This window comes from Amblyomma maculatum, chromosome 1 (genome assembly GCF_055883805.1).
Source record: "Amblyomma maculatum isolate TAMU_Amacu chromosome 1, ASM5588380v1, whole genome shotgun sequence".
Lineage (NCBI taxonomy): Eukaryota > Metazoa > Arthropoda > Arachnida > Ixodida > Ixodidae > Amblyomma > Amblyomma maculatum.
Genome location: NC_139344.1, coordinates 390,908,685 through 390,933,404, shown reverse-complemented (window position 1 = coordinate 390,933,404; position 24,720 = coordinate 390,908,685). Strand labels below are relative to the sequence as shown.

At 47.2% G+C, this 24,720-nt stretch overlaps 1 protein-coding gene across 3 annotated transcripts in view; it reads left to right on the top strand.

The window, feature by feature from the left end:
- LOC146208533 (uncharacterized) overlaps positions 1–24,720 on the top strand; it is a 67,605-nt gene that overhangs the window by 3,908 nt on the left and 38,977 nt on the right. For all 3 annotated transcript variants that reach the window (XM_084594479.1, XM_084594471.1, XM_084594489.1), the window contains exon 2: positions 18,274–18,345. In XM_084594479.1, coding sequence (XP_084450605.1) covers positions 18,274–18,345 — 72 coding nt within the window. The remainder of the gene's footprint in view (positions 1–18,273; positions 18,346–24,720) is intronic.

Genomic DNA, 24,720 nt, shown 5'->3' with positions numbered 1-24,720 from the left:
TTGGGTTACACAATTAGCTGCCTTGCTTTGGTTGCGAAATTCGTAGCTGACCCCGTGGCTTGACATTCCTACCGCTCTCAGTTGAGAAAGTTCTTAAGGCATGCGTTGTTATTCGCAAAAAAAAAAAATCCTGAGCTCAGCGCTGGTTCCCAGACTCGTATTTATATAGCTCGAAATGTCGATTAAATGATCGTCTTCACACACCGTTAAACATGTGAGGGCAATAAACGATCAGACTCTTAAGACATATAAGCCTGTAAATTCTCCTTCATGACCAAATAAGTACAAATAATGCGATACGCACGCTTGCTCAGAATTATATTTTTCAATGGCCTTAGTCATGCATACCCACGCTGGGTAGCTCTGCCCTGAGGCTTCGAGACATGGTGTGCCTCCGTTCAGGCTTATGTATACAGAATGTATAGTTAAACGTTTTGCGCACTAAGTTACCTTGGGTGTTCCAGATTCTTCTAACAATTTATCCAGTTCATATGTATCCAGATGAATATGGGAGAGGCCTTCGCCCTGCAGTGGGTATAATCCGGCGGGCGACGACGACGACGATGATGATGATGATGTGTATCCAGTGTGAGAAAGGAAGATCTTTTTGATGCTGCACAATGTACCTTATATCAGCCTGCTTTGTCAGCTGGAGCATTGCTTGGGGTTCCCTTCTTATGTTCGCCCATTCATTCGCCGCCGCTTCGTGGAGCGGAGGAAGTAGACGCATGGGAGAATTGCATGCTGCTGCACAGCCATAGTTTCCGCTCGACTGTTGCGTGGCTATCGTTATACCACAATATAATCGTGCTTCCTTCGTGGAATCAATCAGCCTACTTAGTTAAGGCTTTGTAGGCAGGGAGGTTAGTACCTGGCGCTATACAAGCGCGAAAAAGCGACGGAGAGAACGCAAGGTATACGGCTAGCTGACGTTAATACGTTGTCGATTCGGGCGTCCAAGGGTGGAATTCACATGTATCCTCAGGTGCTTATAAGGAAACACGGCATACCTTCAAGCATCGCCGGCAAGAGTACACATATACATGCTACAGGCACTTTGCGAGCCCAGTTCTTCACTAGCTCTTACAAGTAATAATATCTGTCACCTATTCAAAACACCACGGTGATAACTCATTGATGTTTTCCTGAATACACTTTAAGTATAATGCACTTTTCACAGCCTTAGAAAAGAGCAGCCACCCACAAAAAGGCGTACGCCTTTGAGAACAGTTGGGAGGGCAAGTTGTCAGCGTTAACGTAAAATAACAACAGGGGCCTCAACACGCATGGTTGTTGGGGAACGCTTGAGCGAAGTAAAAAAAAAGTTAAGGGTTTTGCAGTGGCATATTTTAGCGATTTCACGTCTCTCTATTTGTGGTTTGACAAATTTTTTTTATATTTATCAATCGCCATCGAATGGGCAAACAGTAAGGCAGACGTTAGTGTTTTCTTCCGTGTCCAACACCTTGTGCCTGCTCATCTGATTATTTGTTTACCTGCTCACGCAAAATACGTTTTCGGCTCTAAAGACGACAACAGCTCTTCCTGGGCAATGCACAACACTGAAGCGCCCTTTAGTCTGCTCAATGGAAACACTTGTCTGGCGTTTTAAACATTGATCATCGCATCTTGGTGGCAGTGCATGTTGTTCGAGTGGTCGGTATAAGTGAGACGCGGGAAAAATGCCGAAGCAGGAGAAAGAAGGGGAAAAAAAAAAGTCAGGAGCAGGGCAGAGAAAGCGCTCTTCGAAGAAGACAGACGTACCTTTTTATTCTATATACATCTAGTATACTATGGGGCCAGAGCAGAATACACAGACAGGAGGGCCATACAGCACTCTTCGTTGCGGTCGATGAAAGAAACTCAGTTCAGTTCAGTCGTTCAGTCGTGTCCGACTCTTCGTGACCCTATGGACCATGTCACGCCACGCTTTCCGGTCTCTCACTATCTTCCTAACATCACATAACTTTATCTGCAGTGACTCGAGGATGCCATCTAACCATCGCGTTCGCTGCCTACCCCTTCTCCGGCGACCCTCAACCTTTCCCAACATCAAATCTTTCTCCAGCGACTCCTCTCTTCTCATCAAATGAACAAAGTAGCTGAGCTTTAACTTTAGAATTTGACCTTCCAATGAGCAGTCAGGGTTTATGGTCGACAATATCGACTGATTTGCTCTTCTGGCAGTCCAAGAAAGTCTTCGCCAGCACCACAATTCAAACGCGTCAATTCTTCGGCGGTCAGCCTTTTTCACAGTCCAACTCTCGCATCCATACATCACAACTGGAAAGAGCAATATGACAGGGAAATGAAAACAAACAAACAAACAAACAAACAAACAAACAAACAAACAAACAAACAAACAAACAAACAAACAAACAAACAAACAAACAAACAAACAAACAAACAAACAAACAAACAAGAATTTATTTGATCATAAAGCTGTCGCTTAATTCAATTATATCAGCGATCCCAGTGAACCGCTTCCGGCCTTTGGTGACCTCTATCGGCTTCTCTTGCCGAACATGGCCCACCACAGTTAAAAAAAGAGAAAACGAAAAAGACATTATTAGCCCGTCGTTCATTCGAGGCACTTCTGTCCCTCTTGTACGCGTAGTAACATATATCCGCGTTTTCAATCACTTTCTCTGCAGAAATCCCGTCGCTTTTTTCGGCTGTGTCTGTTTTAACTTCGGGAGAAAAGAAGGCGCATGGCCTCCGTCGCTTGGATGGGGAATGCAAGTGCTGGCGTTGTTTAATTAAACGAGCGAGGTGGTGCTATGAAGTTGAGGAGTAGTCCCAGGCTACTCTTGAACATGTTACATTTGAGTCAATCCTGGGTCCATACTCAGAGTCTGCGGCGTCGTTTTCAGAAAAGTGGTTACCTCCCTGGCCTTGAGTCACCTGACGGGCGTAAACACCGAAGCCGGACGTCAGTCCGGTTGCTACTACCTGGTCGAAGCGCACCAAACTTAGGATGTAGCCTTCAACCTACATGTTCTGAGAAATCAATATTCGCTTAATAAGTGCAGGCGGACGAATTGATCACAAGCCATACGCTGTGCATCCCGCATCGCCAAGGGAGCATCATTTAGAAAGTCTACTCACCATTTTACGTTTGTTAGGTTCGATCGCGGTTTGCGGCTACTAAAAAACAAACAAACAAAAAAAAAACGAAGGTCAATTTGACATTTAGGAGACGCGTATGACACACACACACACAGAGCCAATTGAAAATTACGCGAGTCTTTCCTTTTATGTTGTTCCTGTGGCAACTGACGATGTTTAGGCCCTCTTCTGACATTTTAATGCCAAGCGAACTTCATGTAATTTTATTTCTCCCAGGCTAAACTGCCTATGAAAAGAACAGGGCGCTGGTGCTTGATTAACCTATCATGACCATTTCACTTTAGCTGCATTTGTTTGGCTACCTGTGACACGGATAAAAAAAAAAAAAAAAGGATAAACCGCGAGCGAAAAAAAAACGAAAAAAAACAAACAAACAAACAAACACGAGTATGGGACACTTGCCAGGACCAGATTCAGCCGGGTAGGCTTGCGAGGTTTTCTTTTCTTTTATGAATATTTACGTTTCATCAAACACTAGTGCGTAAGTTCTGCTCGCTTTTTCTCTTGCAACCGCACATATGCGTAGCGCGCGCACTGGCGAACGGTCACTCTACATAGCCAAGGTTCGCCGCTGCTTCGGCACACCTCATCGCTCAACTCGGTGTTCGTTTTTCTCAGCGCATCGACTCCGCGCTCACGACCTTGGTCGGCACCAGTAGGAGCAAGATAAACTAAAAATAATGGCCCGTGCAGATATGCACCACTGTCCGCATATCGTCTCCGCCGGTTCCGCCGCCCCGCAGCAACGCAATCAGAGCTCCAAAAGAGAAAGGCAAGGGAACGCTATATGGACGGAGTGCGCGGAACACCGTGCGATCGCCGGGGGAGGTCTTCGGCTTCGATGCGTTGCACAAACCTGTTCCGACGGGAAGACCCCCACTTCGTCTTCTCCCTTACCATGAGTTTGCCGTGGTGGCAGACGTAAGAGTGCATTGCTTTGCTTGTAGCGCCGTCTTGTCAAGATGTCAAAGGAGACGCTTGTTGTCTCTACGAGATCCCGTTGATTTAGGAGCTTCGAGAGGCGCCGCTCACCGTCTGCTCATGAACCACGGCGACATTTGCCACCGACCTCAAGCTGTTTGTATAGACGCCCCGTCAAAGTGATAGGATCTCGCCTGCTGTCTCCCGCAACGGAGGCTCGTTGTCTGGAACATGCTTCTCGTATACCCCTGCGCCTGATGCTGCGTGAAGTCGCGGGTTCGGTTCTCGGGGCGTCTTGGACAGGGCGAGTTCGCACTCGCTGCATTGGAGGGCTGCAGATTGATTTGGATTATCTAGAATTTTACTTTAACTTGCGGTAAACTCAGAGCACAGAGGGTTTAAATTCCCGAATTTAAATGTGGGCAGAAACGCGGACGCAGAGTTAAGATGTTGATGCTTCGAATTTGTGGCGTATGGCTGAAAGCCCCGCTGAGTTACCGCTGCTGGTGACGATCGTTCATGTACAACTCGATGAGGCTATTAAAAAGCCACTTGTGGACAATCGTCTACGCACGGTATCCGTTAATACCTTGCTGTGCTTGTATCGACATATAAACACTCAAAGATGAAGACTCGTATAAAAGCGATAGCTATAAATAGCTCACGGTGTTTGCAGATTTGTGCAAGACGAACGACACTAAAGTACAGGGCTCCGCATTACCTACCGGTGACCGATGACTGAGAGCAAGGTCTGCAGTCTTCGCCAGTAAAAATGATGGGTAGCAAGAAAACGTCAATGGCAAGATGATCAAGTGGGTCCTACCATGTTGACCAGGTCGGCCACCTGAAGCATGTCTCTATGGCCTACGTTATATAGCCTATGTTGGTCAAGGTAGCCCAGTGAGAGCTGTGTGTCCCAAGTGAGCTATGTGCTTCACGTGAGTTTTGTTGTCTAAATGTGAACAATGTCGCCCAAGGGCCCACTATGGTCCAATGTGGATTATACATTCATGGCCCAATCTGCGCTTAGTACAAGTGAGCTACATGGTCCAATGTGGTCCATGTGGACCAATGTGAGCTGATGCGATCTACGGGACGCAATGTAAGTCAGTCAGCTATGCGGCTCATTGTGGACTATGTGGTGCAATGCAGGCTATGGGGACAAATCTGACGTATGTGGACCATCTGGGCTGGGGAGCGCGCCCCATAGAGAGAGAGGGGCAGAGTAAGGAGCCTTGGAACTAATGAAACGCAACAGATCCTTTTTGTGTTAGATGTGGGATCGAACATCTGTTAACGGTCTGTGGTGCAGGGCTTATAATTTTGAGAAAATGAAATCAGTGCCAACAGATGTTCTCATGGCAAAGTCATTCTGGTTCGCATGGTCAAATGATAATATTGAAAAAAAAAAAAAGAAAAACATTAGAAGCAAATTTAGAACGTGTGCTACAGATAACATCAGCCAGGAATCATGACAGCGGGGTCAGGAACACAACGTTTCCTATGCATATCCGAATGGACCGGTCGCGCGGCGTCATGTGTGACAGCATTAAGCTAACCCAGTTTCCAGCGAAGCGGAAAGCGCCGCTTTGTGAAAAAAAAAAAAAAAGTTAAGAACATCCGAGAAGAAGCGCGGAAGAATCTTCGCGTAATGCAGCGGAGACGGAAGCTAATCCTGTGCACAGCTTAAGTTTTGTTGTTTTCCCGGCACACAAACGTGAATAACTTTGAAACCGCCGAGAACAGTGAGGCGGTGCCATTTCTATACCGTCTTCACGATTACCATTTCCCTCAGCGCAGCGAGAGACGTTCCGAGTGGGAAATTCGAGAAATACTAAAAAAAAAATGCCGCGTCCGAATTACGTGTCTCGCAGTGAGGCCCCGCGCGTATCCGCGCGTTTCTTGGTCGTAAGAGATTCGAAATGGCGAGTGAAGAGAGACGCTTTCACGCCGCCTCTTTGGTGAAGAAAAAGAAGACCGCGTTCTCGGCGCGACGTTTCGAGAGCGAGAGTTGCTCATCGTTTTTTCACGCGTCAAGGCTGAGCGTCTGGAGTTCTCAGGCCAAGCGTGTAAACGTGGCTGCACGTGCTTTAACGCTTGGCTTGAGCGCCAAGTCACACTGTCGCACACGCTGTGTGCATCTTTAGCGGAGGAAGTTCCGGCTTTTCATTCCGTCCTGTTTACGAAGAAATGCACGCACGTACGCGCGTCATCCAACACTAGAGGCGATGTGGAAGCGTGAACGACAGAAAAACCTTTCGAGCGCGTGCGCGAAAGAGTGAAGAAAGAGAGGGTCCTGCTAGTTTTCTCGTTGGCGCCACCTGCATTGCACGGTGGTGACAGATCCTTGGGCAACAAGCGTCCTGTATGTGACACTGAAACCGTATGACTCTCTGGGTGCTAGGGCTGACTTTGAGGAAGAATTCACAGCGCTAAAATAACTTGCATTTCCCAACCCCTGAAGCCAAATGTATCTGCTAAAAAATGCTTGCTTATGGTCAGGTTCATAGAGTTTCTTACTCTTACCTAGAGGGAAAGCTGTGCTGCCGTCTATGGGAGTTTACATGGAGTTTCCAGACGGCCAGTTCAGCCACCATGGGCGCTCAAAGCATCATGGGCCGGAGAGCTACCGAGTGCAGAACTACAACTTTTGGCCAAAACTAATGCAAAGATAAACGTTGGTCTACCGTAAATAATGTCCTAAGATTGAATATTGTGACTATAAATTGCAAAAAGAGAGAGAAACAGAATGCCAGTGTGAGATTTATCCAATATAAGCGATGGCCCTTTCTCCTATTGGCTTAGTTTTGAGCAGCACAAATACCAATATTTCGCACTTAATAGGCACACTTTGAAACAAAAAAATGTTATGAAAATATTTATGGTCGTGCAATCACTTAAGGAAGTTTTTAGTGGCATTTCGGGAAACAAAAACCATTTATTGGCGACGTCTGCTTTTGCGCCTTCGCTACTATGGCTTTCGCGGTCTATGTACGCACCTTCAGATGACGATGATAACAAAAAAGAAACATTGCAGTAACGCCACTCCACGTACCCGAGAAAAACCGACTGTCTCGCAACAAGTAGCACACCGGCCCATGATTCTTAGCGCGCCCATGGTGGCTGAAGTGCAGCGCCCTCAGCTTTCCCTCTAGTTAGTGTAAGGAACTCTATGGTCAGGTTAGCTGGTAAACTAAACCTCCGATAAGCTGCTGTTATGCTGTTAATCATTCTCACCACTGCGCAACTTTAGCGAGAAAGGCTTAAGAGCATTTTGAAGTCTGTGGACACATCCGAAAACACTTCTGCACGCCAGAGTGAAAGGGTTGATGGAAAAAAAAAAAAGCTCGCTATGGAGCTCGATTCATTTCTTCTGCATTTTCGAGTCGGAGTTCAGAACTCTTCCATCACTATCATCGTCATACCGTAATTGCCCCTTCAAGTTCCTCACCTCATCCTTCAGTCAGCTTCTTTGATGCTGAGCGTAGAGTGCGTGCGCAGAAAGCATACACTTTCACGGCTTAGTCTAATCTCACCCGACGCCTCTCACGCTTGTTCTCGGGCACCTCACCGCACATCTGCGAGCCGCCTCAGCAACTTTCACGCCTCGATCCCCCATTGAATTTCTGGCACCGAGAGGAACTGCGGGACTTTCCCCACGCCGCCCGCATCCTCCATCGCTCACTCTTCGTCCCATCCTGCAAGCAAGCGCAGGTGTTTGCATCACGGCCGGCGTTCGGGCGCGTTAGATTGGACTCCATCAATCATAACTATAAGCGCGCCTGGGCAGCCCTGCTTAGAGTTCGTATGCTGCGGACGCCCCTGCATGCTTCTACTGCCCCACTCTTTATAGCCAACCACTACTGCTCTGCTTTCGGAGGCGATTCAATCGCGTCGCGGTGTCTAGACGGCGGATGCTGGGCGGCCTACGCCCGTGTCTTTCTTTTCTTTTTATTTTTTTGTTCACTTTTGCTTTTCACTCTTTCTCTCAAAGCGGATTCCTCCCACCAGCATCCACGACGACTCGACTCCCCATCGCGACACGCAATCGCCGCCCTGGCGCAAACGAAACCAAACTTGAGCGGAGGCGGCTGGAATGCTTGTTATTGTGCGGGCGGGTATAAATATGTGCGATGAGGGCACCTTGGCTGGCTTACGTCGGCTCCTCCGAAGCAGAGGAAAAGAATAACCCTGCCAAGGTTGGGGGCCACCGCAGCCGACGACGAGCTCGCGGGGAACGTCGTATAGAGTCTTACGTTTTTGTTCTCTCTTTCGCGGCCAATTCTCAAGGTTGCATGGCTTGGCCGAGCCGTAGCAAGCATACGCCGGCAGTCGCCCGTGACACGGAGTCGCCGCCTGTTTGTACGCTTCGGCGAACCCGGCAGTGTCTGCGCCAGTCTGCGCATCTCACAGATATGGCCGCCGCGCGGTTGTGTGTGTGTGTGCTTTCTTTCGGAGCCTCCGTGTAAGCGAGCGTATCTAGTGGAAATTCAATGGAATCGCTAGCGCTAAACGTGCCCGTCTGGCTGCCCTTTTCTGTATGTGTCGATACGGCGTTGTGTAATCGATAGCTCGGTCGTCTAACTCCCATATCAGCGTTGTGATTCTCCGGTACGGGGTGGAAATGCGTGTACAAGAGTGACCTCGAATACTTTTCGAGATTCTTTAACATTGCAGGGTTGTTTTTCTATCAGAATTTTATTTTTGTAAATTACAACACTGAAGCGAGCGCATAGCAAGATGCCTTTTTTTCTTGTTCTTAGAAATATGTTATGGCGCTGATATTTTTTTGAAATTAAACAAGAAGGGTAGAGGGGGGGGGGGGGCATTTTCGATTAAGAAGCTACAAATGATTTGCGTCAGCCGTACGCTAATCTGTCTATACGCGTTAACACACCTAACAGCCGTGCAGTAAGTGCGATTCCACAATGTGCGATAATGCCTTTTAAATCACAGTGCTCCAATCAATAGGCGTGTAGTTTGAAAAGGGCAGGGCCTTCGCAATGGATTACATAAAGGTTCTTCCTGCTTATCCGGGACATCCCAAAGACTGGTCCGCTCGAAACACATTTTTTTCTGCGACGTCCCAGACTTAATATCGAACAAGCCGGCCCGTACGAGTTATAAAATGTCACATCCTTAAATGGAGAAAAACGCCATAAGAACGAGAGAGAGAAAAAGAAAGAAAGAGAGGGGGAGGGGGTGATATGTGGGTCCCTATGAAAGAAACGAAAACAGGTGCATTGACTAGCAAGTAAAAAATTAAATGCGTTGCCGAAAGAAATATATGAAGAAAGGACAGTAAGCACACGCACACGCTCATGTTGATATTAAAAAAAAGTATAGATTGATTAGTTATGTAATTTACCTTGTTTGACTGCAGTAAGTCTCTTTTTCTTGATTCAGAATAAGAGTTCGAACCTTAAGTCATAGTTTGTTGGCGTTGCGTGTCCTTGTCAAATTTATTGCGATGGCGTGAAGGCACTCGATGAGTGCCTTAAGGAATATTAAGCTAAGGAATATTCCTGACAAGATTTGACAGCAGATGAGTTCTACCTTTTTATTTCTTCTTGTGGTTGCACCCGGAGGATGCACGGATACTATGAAGAATATTTTTGTTTCTTAAATTTAGAAAGTCTTGGAAAATAGAGAAACAATATATTAAAGGAAAATCGAGGACGCGGAATAACCTAATGTATTTTATACCGTCCCTGTGATACGTACGAAATGTATTCTTTATTTTCTATATGTTCCAGGAAGAGTTTAGAGCTGTTGAAGTTCCTCGTAACTCAGTAGAGGTGTCTTTCAACCTTAGTTCGCTCTCAAAATTTCTATAAGAGTTTCATGTTGAGCACATTTTACCATATCGGGAACACTTCGCAAAAATTCTGCATTTTAAGCAGTCTTCGCGCTGCTATAGGCGGAGTAGATAATCAAATAAGTGTCAGCCACATGGATATACACGCGTCATATTTACAAACGCGAGAGTAAATACTTTATGCATGACACTGTTGGTCCCACGACAAAGCAACCTTGAATTTGAGCGTTTGTTAATTTAACAATTCGAAGTCCGCGTGTCGTATGTTGCGAGAAAAAGTTGGCACTGACTGCTTACTGCAAAGCCGATGTCCGGTTTGCCTTGTGCGACCTTGGCACGGAGGGCACGTGGCTACGGCGCGTGATGTAAGGCCGGAACTAGATTAGGCGCGTAGATGATTTCCCAATCGCCTATAACTCTTTTCAGTGTGCTGCTTGCGTCCGTTCGGCGCTGAGAATGCAGGCCAGTATCGTCTTTCCCGTCATCGCAGCTGTCCCGTACGACCGTTGTAGAAAAATACCGCTTATTGTTAGATTGCACTATAGTAACAAGCTGACAACTGCCTAAGCTTGCACTGCCAGACAAGGCAATGAAAGCCTGCAAATGTGGTGGATTCTTGTTCCCATGCTTGCAACGCTCAGAGGTCATGACTCGCAGGATGTCTGGAGGCCGAGAGCCGGCGCGGGAAAATAGTCACAATTGCAGCTCATTAGCAAATTCGCGTTCCCAGCATACTGTGACATTCTGGAAGCCCAGTTCGCGTTAGTTGTGCGAGATTAATGGGCGCGAAACAAAGGAATACGGTCGTTTGGTGAGCTCATCGAATATATGCCAGCATAAATTACGCACTCGAATAGCTCGGATAATCCGGCGAGTTGTCAGTGAGAATCTGTTTGAAAGGCTGCGATTGCCTGTAACCGCTATTGTAACTCCGGGGCTCATTCCGATGGTTGACGAAAACCAGTTTGCGGTATGGCATTGTTAGGATTTTACGTCACAATGTTAGGCGCTCTCTGCGAGGGAGGCTATATATACAGCGGAGATTTCCGAGTTACAACTGACCACCTTCTGTTATTTTAACTATTTGCTGCCCCTACCGTAGAAAATTTTGCGTCATACAGTTTGTTCTTCGTGAGATCATTATACTGCATGTCGCTCCAAGATAAATTTTGATATCAGAACGACTGTTTTTCTGTCTAAATGTTTCGCGGCACTGTGAGTAGAGCTGTATGAAGAACAAAAGAAAAAGAAAAACGCAAGACGTGAACGTACGACCTCATGCCGTGACAAATGTCGTGAAAAAATTTGTTTCATAAAAAAAAAATTGCTGTATCTAGTCTTCGAGTCGGTTCGTGTCCTTCACTTTGATCTTTCAATAGAACAAATGCCAATTGCTCTTAAGTGACAACATATCAGTTTTCTCATACCCCAATGACGCTAACAAAATGTTGCTGTTGGATTTTGAATGTTCTTACGTCAGCTAGAAGAATGTGAATGTGTTGATTTTTTTCATATTACATTATGATCGGGGCAGTAAATGGTTAACGTGCTCTGTCATCACAAAGCACAGCGGTGTTTTTATTATCGCCTCCATAAAAATGCGGTCGCCGCGTTTGGGGTTCAGCCTCGCGGCCTTCTATTCTGCATCCTGAACTTTTTCAGCGTTCTTATCATACGCCTACATTTTATATTTTGAACCTGATATGTAATAACGACAGTTGTTATCGTTTTATATATAGTCGTGATACCTGTCTTCAGCTCCTTCATCGTACAACCACAGAGGGTGAATTTACTTGGTCTTTTTGGGGACACGTTTCGCGCGACAGTTCGAAAGCCGACATCATAACTGGAAAGCCAGCATCATCAAGATCGGCGTGCTTGAAAGTTACGGCAGCGAGTTACAACATTCACCCAGGCAAAAGAAGCCATTAAGTCATCAACGAAAGATATTCGATGAGCCGAATAAAAGCTCCTGCTTAAATAGCTCATTCGGCGACAGATAGAACCACTTCGTCCTGGTAAAAACATGCAGCCTTTCGGAACTTATAGAAGATGCGTTAACAAGGCAATGACCGAAATCATACATACGGGAATGGTTGGTGATTGATTGCTGTCTGCACGCTAAAGAGTTAAGGTAGCCAATGATATAAACAATTAAGCACTTGGCCGCTCATTAACCTGATTTGAGTGTGACCCGCAGTACGAATATATACGACCGTTGCGCAGCTGACGCAAGCCCTACACCTTCCATGGCACTGCGCTGTATTTCGAGAAAAGAAGAAAAGAGTATTTGCGCACTTACCGACATCATCTCGACGCGTTTGCACTCGCGGCACGCGTACCCACGTGGCATGAAAAGCATAATCAGCTTGCGTTTTTTTTCTTACATTTTTTTTTTTCGCGTACCCACGTGGAATGAAAAGCATATTCTGCTTGCGTTTTTTTTTCTGTCATTCTTTTTCTTTTTCGGACATCATGAAAGATCGCGTAGAGGCTAACGAGCGATGTCCCCCCTTTTCCGTAGAAAGCTCGGTATATTAGCGCGCCTGGTACTAACGCCGACGCGGCGCGGTGGCATGACATTGATGGCGACCCTGGTGGATGATGGTGCTCGGTTCACCCCGCGCGCAGAGGTCACGGCTTCAAAGAAGGCCTTTGGGTCCACCGAGACGCATGCACACGTATGCCTGGACCATTCTCCCCGTGCATAAGCGGGCCACCCGAAGTTATGTCGGAAGTGCCACGATCAAAGCCTGCACGGGGACGACCTGTTACAAGAGAGCGCGCCCCTTCTTCTATTGCGGCCTCGCATACACAGAAAGCCATTGCTCGACCTCGCGAGCGCGCTTCCGGACAAATTACGGCACATCTCTGACAAGGTGCGCACGGTGATGTTTTGAGTGCGCGGCCCAAGGGAAGAGATGAGAAAGGCAAGGGGCAAAGGAATGTATCATTACTCCCGTATTTTCACGGAGACATAAAACAATCGCTACTTCCCCGAGAAACCTGGGATTCAGCCGCCCTCACGAAAGTGCGTTTTCGTGCAAAACGTGTTCCCTGACGCATGTGAATTAAAGCTTTGATGCATTGAGTGGAAGATGTGAGGCAGAAAATAAAATTGAAAATAGAGCCTCGCCGAGCAGCAAAAGAATGATCGCTCGTTAAAAGCAGGATGTAGAATTGGTGCTTTATTTGGCGAGAAAAGGAAGTGTAACAGCCGCACATTCGCTCCATCTTTCCCTTTTTCTTCTCTTTTCGCTGAAAACCAAAGTTGACCCTCTAGGCTCCGCTGTACAGTACGGCAAGGTTTGCCCATAAAAACTACGAAATGAAGTACGTGGCGCACTGACTTACATGCACTGGTGCACTGACATGCACTGACTTACATGCACTGACTTACATGTACTGACATCGCTCAGCACACGGGAGCCTAGCTTTTGGCCTCCATCCCGCATCCTCTGGCAAATTAGTCAAGCGCCCTAACCACTGAACCACGCGGCGGGGAACGTAACGCGACATGTTAAGCTTATATAGACTTGGGACATTTTCACGAGCATGGCTTGAGCCGCATAATGATGTATCTAGTGCGAGGCTGTTTCTTCTTTAAAGCTAAGGGTAGTTAGGAGCAGGACTGGTAATAGCTAGCTTTAAGTATTTACGGCATCAAGTGCATGGTTGTCACGCAGCCTTTTTGATACTGCAAAGAATGGGCTGAAAATCTTCCCACACGAAGTCTACGGCTGGCTAATTCACAGCAGTTCGTATTGGGCTACTCACGCATGGCTTCACTTCATTATAAATGTACGCTGTTTGTGACGCAGCGATTAATCGACAGGTTGTCAGAGGTCACTAGTTACACCTGTGACACTTGTCAGAGGTCATAAGCTAAAGTTGCATATAAAGCCGTTAGCGCATAACTCACCTTACGGAGTGTTTGAAGCTCTGTCCGAATCAATCGTATTCTTCCTGTTTTCTTCTCCAAGTTTCGCCATCCTCAGCTTAATTACAACCACAAGTAATTTAGAAACACGGGCACGCTCGATAAGGGACAAAATATGTGTCTGTAGCTGCAGATTAACTGAGAATTAGGAACAGAAGTTACCAATAATAAGGATATTTATAACAACGACACTACTCTAATAATAAAGTTAGTGGACTTGAAGCTAGATGCTGCGGATTAATTTCGACCTCCTGGGCTTCTTTGGCGCGCACCGGGAAATCTGTGTATAGACTCGACTTCTTGAACGCCGCCTCCGTCCCTAAGGCACTGTCTAAACTTTGTTAGCTTTGCAAGGGAGCTTGGCCGTCGCCGCGGCGGTCAAACGCTGTTTCGTCTTCCTCCATGCACTCGCCTTCCTCTGGCGGTGCGATTTTCGCGGTCTGTTTTTCTGTTGTTTCTATCGGATGTTTCTTGCGGCCTTGCAGCACCTCCAAGTGCGTATACGACAACTTCTGCGTCTGATGGAAACTGGTTCGCATACCTGACGGTGGTATTTTTAACAGCGACCAGAAGGACATCTAATCTGATCGCGTCTCGCCGGCCGCCGTCTTTGTAATCGATTTTTCTTGTCGCAGGGACGGCCTTATCTATGCACACCGGGTAGACACGCGCTGCAGAGGCAAAAAAAAAAAAATAACGGGGAGAATGTAGTTTCCCGCACTGGCTAATACTCAGCGAGTCGATGATTTCCGAACTGCGGCTTTCCGTTGGTCCAAGCACGCGCCTCTCTCGTATTTCCCGCATACAAGCAGCTGCCCGTTCGAAGCGCTTTCTGAGGCCAGCGCTGTCGTAACAAGGAGGAAAAAATGAGCTATGCGTATAAGAAGCCACAAACGAGCTTTCGGGGCCGCGTCGACAGATGGCCGAGTCTGTGCAGCCGTTATTTCCCCAATAGAGCTTTAGGTGCATGGATTCTTCCTGCTGCTTCCTTGTGTCGCGGCGGTTTGTAATGGAACTCAATAAACGATCTCTAATTGCTTTTTCTTAATGAATGCAGTGCTGATTTACCGTGAGACTTGAAAGCTGCCCAGATGGGAGGTCGCCGCTGTTCGATGAAGGGCTGAATGTGGCACAGATGATGCTGCCATTGCAGCGTAATCAGAGTTGAGAATTTTTGTTTATTGGGATGTTTCATTCGAATACACGCGAGATGAATTCACCCAGAGAGATTTTGAAGTTATTCTTTCCTTTTTATTTGAATAATGTAAATAAGCTGCCAATAAGCGCTTGGCATATGAGGCTGATTACGATTTCAACGCGGTCTTCCCCGAAACCCAACGAACTAATGGAAGACACGGGGTAACATGGCTACTTTCGTAAAGCTGAGATCTGGGTGCGTTGGTATGCATTCATAGGGGGGGGGGGGGGGGGGGGGGGCAGCGCAATAAAGGCGGGACAAGGACGAAACAAGCGCTGACTATCAACTGGGTTTATTGAAGGACGGTAAGGGAAATGTATACAGAAAAACTAAGCAATGAAACAAAATGACGGTGTAAAAAGTAGCCCTAATATCAAATCTACGTCACATGGAAGGTGATAAATGATGTTTCCTTGTGTCACGGAAGGATTACTAATGCATGGGTCACCACGCCTTTGGATGTAATGCGCTTCTATTATTTCGCGTGTGTGCTTGTCTTTATGACGGAAAAGAACTTTGGTGTTCTTGTACTCAGGTGCGAACTTGCACTTTTTGCAGCGAAACTTTGTGCGCGGAAGCCCGCCATTTTGTTCTGATTTCCTTTCATTCTCTCTTTCATGATTGCATTTTCATTGCTTTGTTTTTCTGTGTACATTCCCTTGCCGTCCTTCAATAAACTCAGTTGATAGTCAGCGCTTGTTTCGTCCTTATAATAATAATAATAATAATAATAATAATAATAATAATAATAATAATAATAATAATAATAATAATAATAATAATAATAATAATAATAATAATAATAATAATTATTATTATTATTATTATTATTATTATTATTATTATTATTATTATTATTACTTTTTTTACCTGAAAAAGATGTATATTAGTGTAGCCATATATATACTGTGATTTGGTTTGGTTTTAGAGGTTTAACGTCCAGAAGTGACTCAGGCTATGAGAGACGCCGTAGTGGAGGGTTCCGGAATATATTGTATATTGGCTGAGGGAGCAATTAAAGCGCACGTTTAACAGCCGATTCGCCACCATAGATGACTGTGAGTTGAAACTGACACGAACAAGATTGAACAGCTGTCCCTGTAGATTAGATAAGCCCACCGGACGCGAAATTCTGATGTTATTGGTTCGGATCCAATCAGCGACAGTGTTTTATTTCCTCCGCTTTTTCATTTCATTACTTATCATTCATCCATAAAAAGATTGCAGTGGTAATCATTTTACTACTACAGCGGTAATTAAAAAAAAAGCAATCCGCTATGATTTTCTTGCCTGGCTGATTCTTGGCTTCTTCTATTTGTGTAACGGCGGAAAAAGGAAGACAACACACGTGCTATATCTTGCCGAAGGCCTTACGTTTTTCGTCGCTGTTTTTCTGCGCTCACAGTCATGTGTGGCAGGGAGCAAAAAGCTAGAATCGCAGTTTAGATGGTTCGAGAATTTTCTTGTCTACAAAGTTCTGGGAATGCACTGCTGCGGCTGCACTTAACGACAGGAATCGGCAATGAAGAAGTATAGTGTCACATAGTATGCGTACTTGCCGGATATTTCTTCCGGCACCGCAAGAACATGTGCTAGTATCATAGAGACTAATCTGCCCTTTACGCGCGTTCAGTAACACTGATTTAAGAGTTTAGCTTATGCGAATGCCAACCTGCTTAATTTAAGCACGCTACAGCCTATAACTGTACCGAGAGAAACCATCTGTGCGAGGCAGCGCTCGAGCTGTAATCGCCCAGCCCAATTTGTTAGCTTTTTTTTTTTTTCTCGTCCTCTCCGATCTCGCGCTGGCACGCGCCTCACTCCACATCGACGAGTGAAACGAGCGATGCGGTCATCTCCGACTGCGCACCGACAAGCGGGTGGCCAGCTGCGCGTGCCAGTCTAAATTTGTTGGCGCGGCGTGCAGCGGTTCCCGTTGGCTGCTGCCAGGCCAACACCTCGCGGGACGATATGCGTCGCCGCGCCCCAAATTGGACGACGGAGCTTTGACGTGCGTACGTAGAAGGAGTGGCGCACTGTTTGCCCGTCGCACACGCCTGCAGTTTGCCCCGGCCCTTCACGTCGTCGACGTCAAGGGGCGCTTCGAAAACCGCGCCTCAATGACGTGGATGTGCGATGTGCCGGATATAGGAACACACAGCTTGAGGCCCGCTATTCAGTTGTTTGCTGAGGAAAATCGGCTGTACACATCTGGTATTATTGAGGCGCGTTTGAGTACCCATTTACTGGCACTGCTATGGAGGCCGAAGTTAGAATTATCTCACTAAATTGTTTTTGTTTTGATGCCACCTTCGATCAGAATAACAAGGGTTGGGTAAGCGTAACAGCTGGGTATATACACTTCAAAGTAGTGCTGTGATGTGGTGATGCGAACGATATCTCTCGTGGTTACCTTTACTCATTAACAAACGTTACCTTTGCTCATTAACAACGTAACAGCCGCAGTTTTGTTTGGTTTCGGATAGCTAACGAAGATGCGGTAAAGATACGCTTTCGGTCATAGTGCGATAACTCATGGGCCACAGATAGATTTGTCTAGGAGAATCTCGGGTTGATTCACCTTACAATATCGTTCTCTAATAGTTTGTAGCCGCTCATTCGAAGTTACCGTATGCGATGGGCGCTATATGCTTCGAGAATATCTCGTGCTACAACCCCTACCGGAATAACAAGCGATGTAATTAATTTATTTCGTTTTGCTCAATCATGCTTGTCGCCTTTGAAAAGTTTACATTTTTTCGAGCTAATAAACTGTTTACCGGAAGCCGTTTCTCAGACGCTACGCGCACAGGACACTGTGGATAGTCTTGTGAATATGTTTTGCTCGCATTCTGAATAAAGACGAAGTAAAACCAAATAAAGGTATTCCGACTATCAGGTATACTACAGTAAGAAAGCTGAAAACTAATAAATGATTGTGTGAATGAGAGAAATACAGGTAAAATAGAGAAAGGCCCGAGGTCGCTGTTAGGGAACATGGTATGGTTCTCGTGTTTTCTTATTTTTCGCAAGTATTGCGGTGTCCGGATTATGGAGTGGAACTTGCATTAGTACGCTACTCTCCATGGACTCGTAACAAGTGCCCGCACCACTTTAAATGCTTCATGAGTCATTGGATTTCTATTTCAATTGCATGTCTTATGAGCACACTTAGTTCTTTTTGAGGAATTGTGACATAGCTGCCTAATGTACATGTGAAAACCTAAGCGTTTCGTTTACATGCGTTTGGTTTTCCTGTTGTTGCAGGCGGCTCGAGCTATGCAGCTCCTAATCCTGGCAACGTTGCTATCGGTTGGACTCTCGGAGACCGTTACTCAGGTAAGTTCTCGACACCGCGAGGCCGGCATTCCCGTCGCACTTCACGTGACTACCGGGCATACTTGGTGTCATTTACCAGCAGTGCAACATTGTACTTTTTTGTTGTTTGTTTGGTTTTACGCGCAGTGAAGGCTCGCTAATGGGGCTCGAAGATTTGAGTACGAATTACATCCCTGGTACCGATAAACAGTGACGGCACCGTGGTTTAACATATGTCAGACAAGTTTAAGTGCACGTTGTCCCATGCCCCACTTTTTGCCTTCTATAGTGATGGCCTTTCTATTCCTTCTTGCTGCTCTTCCTGAAAGCACATAGGTTAGTAATGGTTTGGTTTAGTTTGCGGGGTTTAAATCCTAAAGTGACTCAGGCTATGAGAGACGCTGTAGTGGAGGGCTCCGGAAATTTCGATCACCTGGAGTTCTCTAACGTGCACTGACATCGCACAGCATACGGGCGCCTCGCTTTTCGCCTCCATCGAAAAGCGGCTGCTGGTAGGTTACCAATGGACTTCTTGCTGGAAACGGGTTTCTTCTTCTGGGCTCGCCTTTAGTGGCTAAAGTGCCCGCTACGTCACAGCCTCGAGTGTATTTCTCCCGCTGAAATCAGCAGGTTCTCTTTCTGCCCGTGCGATTCGAAGGCATTGCACTTAGCAAGTGTGACTGACCCTCGTCCGCACGCCTGCGATTGCTGACGACGCCACACCGGAACGAACCGCGCAACGCGAATCTCACGTGAAGGCTCAATTAAGGGATTGCAGGGGGAAGGTTGCGGCCCGCAGATGCAATTCCGCGCTGTTTACCGGCCTGCTCCATCAAGACGAACGGCTTAATGTATACGCGTAAGAACGCCGTCGGCCAATCACCTGGTCGCGAGTAAATTTCTCAGGCGTGTCTGACTGCCGTTGGTCACGCTGCATTTCGTTCTCACTTCGTCCAGCCATTCCGTGCGGGCGGCTGGATGCTGTGCGTAATTTCGTTTTCGTTCCGAATGAGTCACTGCCTTGCATAGACATCTGCGGCGTTTCTCAAGCCCGAAACACGCCGAAAGGGTTGCCCCGCAGAATCCATGCGGGGAATTACATCTCTTGCTGGTTTAAGATGCTTGCAAAACAACAACAATATACGAGTTGAACAGCGGGGAGCTTCTTGTTGAGTATGACGCTTAATGACGAAAGTTTCTAGAAGGAGCAGGTGCGCCACGATGGCTGAAAAAGCGCGCTTACATGACAGCAGTTGAAGGACAAGAAACAAATGAATAAAATTATACACTTCAGTTTAGCTGCGAAACATACACTTTAGACTTCTATAAAGTTGCTCTGCCTAAGAAGACAGCGATAGGGTAGGGTTTGGAAGACTTTTGGTAAGACTGCTGGTATGACGGCCGATGAGACTGCTGGTGAGATTGTTAATAAGCCTGCTGGCAGGATTTCTGGTGAGACTTAATGAGACCACCGGACAACAGGGCTCATTTGTTGCTTAAACATTTTCAAACTGTTTTTGCCTTCCAAGAACTGTAATTACGTTTGTTTAATTGTTCACAGAGCCGATAAAACGTATTCTGGTTTCCGATAAAGACTTTACTCAAATGTAAAATGCAGCGAAGATTTCCGGAGTGCGTGCGATGTCGTGCCCATGTAGGCGGGGATCCGCACCGCTTGCTTCGCGTAGACAGCCAGTCACATTACATGTAGTACTTTAACAAAAATTACCTTTATTGCAAAGTTCGCCCAACGAATAGCATTTGAAGCCAAACAGAAACGGCCGCATCTTGCTACCACATTGAGTGGACGACCATGCGCTTTATTGTCGAGCCTTTGCTCAGCGTAATTGTTCAGCGAGCGACGTATGTTCGGTCAATTAATGGCCGATGGTTATCGTGCTCTGCTAGCTAGCGCCGAAGCCTTTACTGCGGGGTGCTTAAAAGTTAATCGATTATAGAACTGGAATACCGCACCGCGATGTTCGGCGGCTGGAGAAACTCTCACACTCCCCTGTTCGCCGAGTGTGCAATCTTCATTGAACGAACAATAATCTTCCCACGGGAAGTGCACGGTTGTGCCGCAGTGAGGTGCGCACATCACAAAAACCCGTCTTCCAAGGCAACGTCGTGAGCAACGCCGTTGTGCGCAACACGGGGCAGGTCAATGTCGCCGCTTTGGCGCGCCATGGAATCGACTGGGAGGGGGCCGAGGGAAGGGCGTGCTGTGGACGTTCGCCGCTTTGCGCGTCCCAGTTATTAGAGGCGGTCTGCGGCGTCTGCCTTCAGCGTCGGCAAGGGTTCGCACACGCGTCCATATACACGACGCGCATACTTATTGAAGAGGACGGGTCGGGTGAACCCGTATTCATCTGCCTCTATTCGTGCCGAGCCCCCGATCGGAGGGGTCGGCCTCCGTGAAGCACTCGATACTTCAGGTGGTTGTTTGGGAAGAGTAAATCAATCGCGCGGGGGCCATGTTCCTTCCGGATCCCTTAGCCGTCGGTCTGTGCTTCAAGTGCGACAAGACGCGGCAGGTTAAACGTCGCTCGGATGTGATGAAAGTGAAATCCGGCGATGGATGTGCACCGGCTTGTGAACTAGGGCGAAACTGCCGTGAGAATGATTGCGATGAGCGCGAGGCGAAAGAACAAACGCTTTGGTTTGAATCGACATTTCGACGGCGCGTACGGGCGTTACTCCACACCGCGTCAGAAAATTGCCTTGCGCTGGAATATTTATACAACATTAGCCTTCAGTTGCAGGTCAGGACGCGCGAACTTATCCCATAAACTCCTGCCACTTCTCTTTCACCCTTCAATCAAAGCTGGACTCTGGAACCCGTGGGAAACGCTTTCAAACTGACGAGATCGTTTCGACAGTCGATGCGCTGTGGTGACGCCGGTAGATTGGTCGTAAGAGGGCCGAACAGCTGCATCCTGGGCTAATTTCTTTATCAAAGTGATTGTTCCGTCTTGCCACAGCGCCTAGCGCTGATAATGCTCTGGAAAGCATGCCGGCGAATAAAGGTAGGTTAGAATTAACATTTCCGACACTCTTAAGAAAGCAGCCGTGACGGCTCATTATGTCTCTCAAAGTGGCAGGGCCCCGGAGCATCGTCGTCACTTTCTCCCAGGCTCGAAGCCATTCCTGGCCGTTCCATGGAGGGATGCTTGGCAGCGTACAGGTCGGCACGCATCAGCTCATTGTCGTCCTTTTGTCTCGAGGCGCCTCGTCCTATACGCGTTGCTGGGATACCAGAAAGGGAGGGTTATATTTTCGGGCCACTTCGCGAGCTCGCGTGCCTCTGCCTTGTTTCTTCTTCTTCCTGTTCTGTACTCGTGCACCGGTAAGAGAGGCCTTGCTCCTAGTTCCACCTAGGACGAGAGAGGCTCCTCCGTCCCTGTTCCCGCGTATACGCCTCGCTTCCGCCACACACCGCACTACGGAGCGCCCCCTGCACGACCCTGTATATATGCGAGCATACGCTATACACACGCGTGCCGGCAAGGCTAATTCGCGGCCGTTCTCGTTCCGCGTTCGGCGTTCCCGCCATGAGAGCCACTTTTCTCGGTCTCCCACGTTTTCCTTCCTTTTTTTTTTCTCTCTCCCTTTCCCTTCTGTTTATCTCTTTCATTTTCTTCTCGCGTTCGGCTCGGTCGAGGTCGCGGGAGACGGCGTCATCGCCGGGGTCAAAGCACGTGCACCAGCGCCGTAGTCACTTTCTTTTTATCACGCTCCGAGCGCTCTCGTCTGTCTTCCCAGCTACGCGCGTGCACGTTGTCCCGACGTTTGATCCGAGTGTTTCTGTTCCGACCTCTCGAGACACTGGCGAGCGTCGCTCGACGCCGAGTCCCTTGATCGACATCCATGAGTGCTCGTGTGTGTCCGCGGTGACATTCAATTAATGCAGCGTGGATCCGGCAAGCGGCGCAGTGGGTGGGCCGCCGAGACGTGTGTGTGTAGAAGCGTGATAGGGTTGATTAATGAGGAAGCACTGCTCGTGTGTACCTCGCAGCAAACGCGGAGGAGGGGCGACAATGGTAAATGAGCGCGGCGCGAGCAGGGGACCTAAAAACAGCCTTGTCACATCTTGTTTTCTTAGTTTCGTACCCATGTGCTCTCGATAGCGTCTATCTCGCTCTCATCGCCTCCTATGACCCGCTTCTCGCGTTTACTCTGAATGACACGGATCTACGTTACTCACCGGCCTGTCTGCATGGAAGCTCGAACGCAGACCCCTCAGTCGGTGGCTGCTGTAGAAACTGTTCCAACACGTCGTAAAAGTCACACACATGCTCATGCGCAGGTGTTTGCGCTATAAATCGGCCGTGTAGTTAAGCCTGGTAACGCGACAAGCGTAAGCGTCAGAAGACGCGTTGACCATTCTGTAATTAGCGTAAAATTAATCCCCGTGTGTAATCTCTCCCGCGACGGGGAACTTGTGTGGCGCAGTTAACTTGTTACCTTGTGTCCCCGCCGTGAATAGTAGGGCGCAGGTGAAACGAGACCCAGTTATGCGCGTTTATTTTGAAGACTCCGCTTACTTAGGCGTATAGGCGGTGTGAAAACAGGCTCGCAAGGGAAAGTGCAGTCTAAATGTGGCTGTCGTAGGCTTTATTCCGGCTCGTTGTCCAAACGCTCCAAGCGTGGTGTTCCTCGCGGACACTGGCAATTACCCGAAGGCCTTCCTGGCGTCTCCCTATCTGACTTCCCACAGTAAAACTCTTCTCTGTACTGCAAGTTCTCCCTTGTGCCTCGAGGCGCCGGCTAGAACGCTGCGTCGTTGGCTACCGAAAGCTGGTCATTTAAGATTTGGGACGTTCACTGCGTCCGGAAAAAGGTCTGTTTCCTGTTTATGATAAGAAGATGTGGGATGAAGGAAGAAAGTATTCGTAGGCACGGTGATTTTGCTCCCGGTAATCAATGGGACTGCAGCTCAGTGAGGGGCGCTTACTGGTCATTTACTTTCGCTGACTGGGGGAACCAGAATTGTTGCTTATTGGTAGACAAGTTGATTGTTCATAACTTCTAAACAGAAAGAAATCAATACAGTACAAAAAATAAATAAAAATAAAACACGCAGAGGCATGCGTAGGTTTAGCGTAGCAGTTTCCACTTTTTGAAAGGAAACAAGTGAGAGACATGATGTAGCGCCAAACTGCTCCTCTGCATGCGACGTTTAACATCTACCAAGCGCTTAAAACCGGATGTGATTTATGATCGGACTGAACAAATCAGGTTATGTGGGCTTATATTTGAGTCGCGGAATATTAGGTAACTCCAAAAGAACGTGGACAACAACACAGAAATATAGACGGCAGGACTGGCGCTGAACTAACAACTGAATATTTTATTGAAGACGGGCACACTTTACACACGCCTAAGCTTTCTTATGACGAGGTATCTGAAAAAAAAACCAGACTGATCAGTCAACACCGACATAACGCATATTTGTATCACACTGCCAACGCAAACGTGAGGCCTGAAAAAAAGAAATAGCGGAGAAGCCAAGTGAGAGGTTTTGAGGTTGGAGTACTAAGATATTTCTTCCGAAGGCACAACTTCATTTGTGCGTGGGTACAAGACACACCGCTTCCGCCCTCTTTCACTTATTTCCTTCTTTAAGTGTAATGCAAGTAAGTAGGACACATGCTGGTTTCTTCAAAATGTACTAGGTTGCAACCAAAACGCAACATATGTATCTGGACTGCTGATGATGTTCCGCACTGAGTTGTCTTTTATTTGCCTCCCTATGTAGACATTGTATTCCGTTTGCTTTGATTCGCCACTGAGGACAAATCGTGGTATTGTATATTTTCTCTATTGGCCGATTACAGCATGTAGACGCTTATTCGTTTTTTATTGTTACTGTTTTGCATAGGCTTTCGTCGGACTCAGCTGTTTATATGATCATTGACACTGAATTCACGAGAAAAAGAATATATATGTACATGAAATAGAAATACAAAATATTTACAGCAGTACATGAATTGATTTTGGAATTGTCAGGTCTTCCGAGGTCGCTGAAAATGCGTAATTTTTGTTCGGCCGTATTCACCCCAAGTGTCGCCATTGGCGACAAAACCTATTGGCAGTTTTCTCAAACGAACAGCCAATGTCAAGCAGCTGATCGATGATTCGTCTCTAAATCGTTAACCGAAGGGGAAAAATCAACCAGTCAACATACTCTGGAGTTGCAGCCGACGTATAACGGGCGATTTTCGCATCTAGAGTGTTGGTCGAAAGTCTACGGGCCACCTGCTTTCGTGCCTCAGTGCAGATCACTCATGACTCCTCAGTGTTCAAGGGAGCTTGAAAACGATACTTCTCGCTCGAAAGAAAGTTCTCGCTTTACACAAGTTTGCAGCTTCGCGGGTACCTTGAACGTTCTGCTAT